This window comes from Nicotiana tabacum, chromosome 2, assembly GCF_000715075.1.
Source record: "Nicotiana tabacum cultivar K326 chromosome 2, ASM71507v2, whole genome shotgun sequence".
NCBI classification, from domain to species: domain Eukaryota; kingdom Viridiplantae; phylum Streptophyta; class Magnoliopsida; order Solanales; family Solanaceae; genus Nicotiana; species Nicotiana tabacum.
The window spans coordinates 108,526,065-108,530,060 of NC_134081.1; the positions used below are offsets into that span (position 1 = coordinate 108,526,065).

Genomic DNA, 3,996 nt, shown 5'->3' on the forward strand with positions numbered 1-3,996 from the left:
TGGGAAAACTGATTTATCATGGGTCTCCCACTACGTATTTTTTTTATATCTAAAGTAAGATCCCTCTACTATAAAGAGGGTGGTTATCATTTCTGTAGAAAAGAGGTTTTGGCTAACATTGTAATTCAAGCACCATATTCTCTTATAGTGAAGAGTTGTTCTTTCAAACTTCTTAATTTGATTCCACTTGTTTAGTCCTAAAATTCATCTTCTTTACAACCTTGTCTATTTTTGCATTTTTCGCAATCCATACTTGATATTTCCATTTATACTTGCGATTTGTATTAAGTTGCACCACGTATCCTTAGAACTGCGTACAAATTTAACTATATCCGTTTTTCGGGTAAACAATCTCATTTGTACAAAAAGAATAATTCATGTTAACACAAAATACAAAGATTACTTGTCTACAAGCCTTAAGAAAAGCTTTGCAGAGTAATATGAGTCATGTATGTGGAGACCAAGTAAGAAAATGAACTCTTGAGCTCTTCTAAGTTCTCCAGAAGATCTAGACATACAAATCATAATCTAAGCAAAGATTCCTTTTCTGCTTCTAATGTCTCTTTTATGGTGGAAGGAAGTTCTACATCATTACACACAATGGATTAACTTCAGAACCTGTGTATATAAAAAAAAATGCTGTGGAGGACATGTAGAAGGTTAATCAGGATCTCTGTCCACAATCTTTACTCCTTGCCTCTCTCTTCTCAACAACCTCACCCTACTAACATGATTACCTGTACTAAAAATTCGTCTTATTCTCCTTTTCCTCCCTAATGGCACTGTACTGGTGTCTCCAAAGGGAGACTTTGCATGAATAACTTCAACTTTTTCACATCCTTTACTTCTCAGCTTCTGAAATAAGAACTCTGACTCTTGCTGGGTCCGACAAAGGTGTCCAAAGTGGTAAAGGGGTTCCACATAAGAAGTAGATGAAGATACAATGCCTTTGATATTAATTGGCTTGAGAAACTCAACAAATGTTTCTAACTCGGGAAAGCATGAGTGATCAGAATATGGAACTCTATATATGTACTTATCATAACTCCCTGCAGTTAGTGAACCTCCAATTGTCTTGCTTGTGCTAATGGAGGTGGTAATATTTGTGTGCCATGTAAAGGAAAAGTTGTCCTTTCCTCTGGCAGATTTTTGCGCCCAAGGGAGACCAGATGGCATGATCCCTATGGTTGGACGTATCGTATTCAGTTCCTCCAGAGTTTCAATGTTAAAACTATAACGAGGAACAGCACGAATCCTTGTTAGTGAAGTTTTAGTCGTAAAGATCTCATGGAACCCAAGAAGATGCATAATTTGTAAGCGTTCTGGCCACACCCAAATCTGCAAGGCAGTTGAAGAGCAATTGAAGCATAAAGCTTGCCAATGGGGCAGCAGTTTCCAAGAGCACAGAATGAAAGGACTTTTTTTTGTTCCTGTAGTGACACAATTATGCTAATAATATCCAGAGGGAAACAATCTGAAAATTTATTAACTCAGTTTTAACTTGAAATTGCAATTTTTAGAGCAAGAAATAAATATATAACAAGAGGAGAGAGATGTGCCCATCTACTGGTATCAAGTATCCTAAGTTAGGATTTCTACCTCCAAACAATAGAATACGGAAATTTCTTGCCAGGAATAACTGCATTGCTACTGATCATAAAGATAAAGTTGTATAGTTCTGGTAAACTTTGGGTGTCTCGTAATACTGACTCAAAAGAAACAGTAGCTCTGATTATTTTGTATAGATAGAAACGTACCTTTGTTTTCAGGACACGTGATATGTACAACAGAAGATTTTCTTTCCCCAGTGTATCAACGGCAATGACAATATCATGATTAGGGTGACTAGATATGATGCTTAAAACCTGGAATCATTCATCAGAAATTAAACCAATCTGGCAATGCTCTATGTAGTAACTTCCTCAAACAAGTATCACAATTATTAAACAATTTCTACAAGTTGGATTTTTGCAGCTTGAGATTGAAAAGGGAATTATAATATGTCATAAGACAGAAGGCCGATTATGATTTTACAAAATGCACCTGTCTAGCTGCAACTTCACGAGAAGGAAATGAGTATGTAGGGTTACAGTAAGTATTATCCAAGTAAAGCATGTCAAGCTGTAAATCCTTCAGAGCATTAAGCAGCATGGTCCTTCCATTTTGTGCTCTCTCACTTGTGCTCTCCCAACGAAAATCCCCAGTATAGAGCGTGCAGCCAAATTCACCACGAAACAGATACATCATTGCTCCTGGTAGCAGTGTTTTCACTTTAGTGGAAGAAAAACACAAGAAAGCTGCGAGCAATTTAAGCTCAATAAAAAGTCGCTATTAGTAATAATACTCCAAGAGATATATTAGTATACTCATAGTATCAAGACCTCTGAACAGTTCAAAATTTTGAGACAAAAACATATGAAAATGATCAATTAATTTGTCTATGTAAATAAGTAAAGACAATCTTAGAACTAATTTATATGCGAATATCTATCCACGTGTAAACTGCAACTACCCGTTGATATTATTCCAGCAGACAACTATAGAGATTGAATCACATAAAAGCTTGAAACACATAGGGAAATTAATCAAACACGTAGTGAGCACAAAAAAAAAGGAGTGACAAAATTACGCATATTAAAGCTCTATACCGGGGCAATGATGAGCATCGATGGCCATGAAATAGACAGTAGTAGAAGAACCCGAGGAAGGAGACAGTAGAGAAACAGAGTGCCAGTGACCAATTTCAACAATGCGAATGAGAGAAAGGTCGAAGCCTGAGAATTTGATGGGAAAGAGCTTAGCAGTGATGCGTGAGCAGTAAAGGGGTCCGCGTGTCCAGTTCGGAGTAAGTCCACGTACGTGGTCGGCGTGAAGGTGAGTTAGGAAGTAGACTTGGCTTCCCCTGCTCCAACGATCCACTGATATCATTCCACTCTCCATTGTTCCGCTCTTTCTTCCCTCTATTCTGCATAAACTGCAAGTTACGCATGGACTGAGCAGGTGCTAATGGGAGATTGGGGACAAAGAATGAGAAATTCAGCAGTATTTGGTTTGGCGGGGAATTGTGATTTCAAACTTTAGTGGTGGCGCTTTTTTCAAGGAAAATATAATTATTTTATTAATCATATGATATGAATATTTTATGACCACCATTGTTAGGCTTTTTTTTTGTTTTTTTTTTAATTTTTACAGAAGACCATTGTTTGGTTTATTGAACCTGAATGTTGAAAAGGTCAAGGTGGAGTGATTTTACGGTGTGCCTCACACAACTGACATTAGTTGCGTGGAGCTTCTTTTTGTGGACTCATATCTTACACATCTTGATCCACAAAATTGTGATTAAAAAAAAAAGTCTCATACAACAAGTGTCAGTTGTGTAAGGCACAAAATAAAAAAATTTGGCAAGGTGCTTGTATTGATTTTTGAAAGTTTAGACTTAATCTAACCATTGGAAATTATTGAGATTGGTATTAGAAGGTTGGATATCAAATTTGACGTTAATTTGGATAATTTTTGCAGAAAAAATTGTGCTGATGAAATTTTTGTACAAATATTGACTATCCATCATGATTTTTGAATAATTTGTACCAAAATTGTTACATAATTTTGAACTGAAGTGTTGATAATACCCTAGGACTCTTGGCAAATGCAAGTAAGTCCATCTGTTATAAACTCCTAGTTATCCACTATGATTTCTGAATATTTTGTTCACAGGTTATTATACAATTTGTCTATGATCTCATAGGACTTGTAGCAACGCAAGTCTTTCCTCATTCATAAAAAATTTATGGTGATCTGTCAAAGACTTATAAATAATTTATTGTCACGGCCCAAAACGTAGCATGTCGTAATGACGCCTAACATGGTACTAGACAAGCCGACATTTCAAAATGATTCCAACACTTTTAAATAAAAGGTAAAACAACGCAGGTTTAAATTCATCAAACTCTAAAAACTGGATAGAAAGTCAAAACCAATATAGAAAATTCCTAACAT

At 36.1% G+C, this 3,996-nt stretch overlaps 1 protein-coding gene across 1 annotated transcript; it reads right to left on the bottom strand.

Annotated features, from left to right (window-relative positions):
* Positions 1-356: 356 nt before the first annotated feature.
* Positions 357-3,158, bottom strand: LOC107781747 (uncharacterized). The gene is made up of 4 exons (XM_016602494.2): positions 2,649-3,158; positions 2,044-2,252; positions 1,758-1,865; positions 357-1,338 (listed from the first exon to the last, which is right to left on the bottom strand). Exons 1-4 carry the CDS (start codon positions 2,938-2,940, stop codon positions 661-663), a joined length of 1,287 nt encoding a protein of 428 aa, XP_016457980.1. The 5' UTR covers positions 2,941-3,158; the 3' UTR covers positions 357-660.
* Positions 3,159-3,996: the final 838 nt, after the last annotated feature.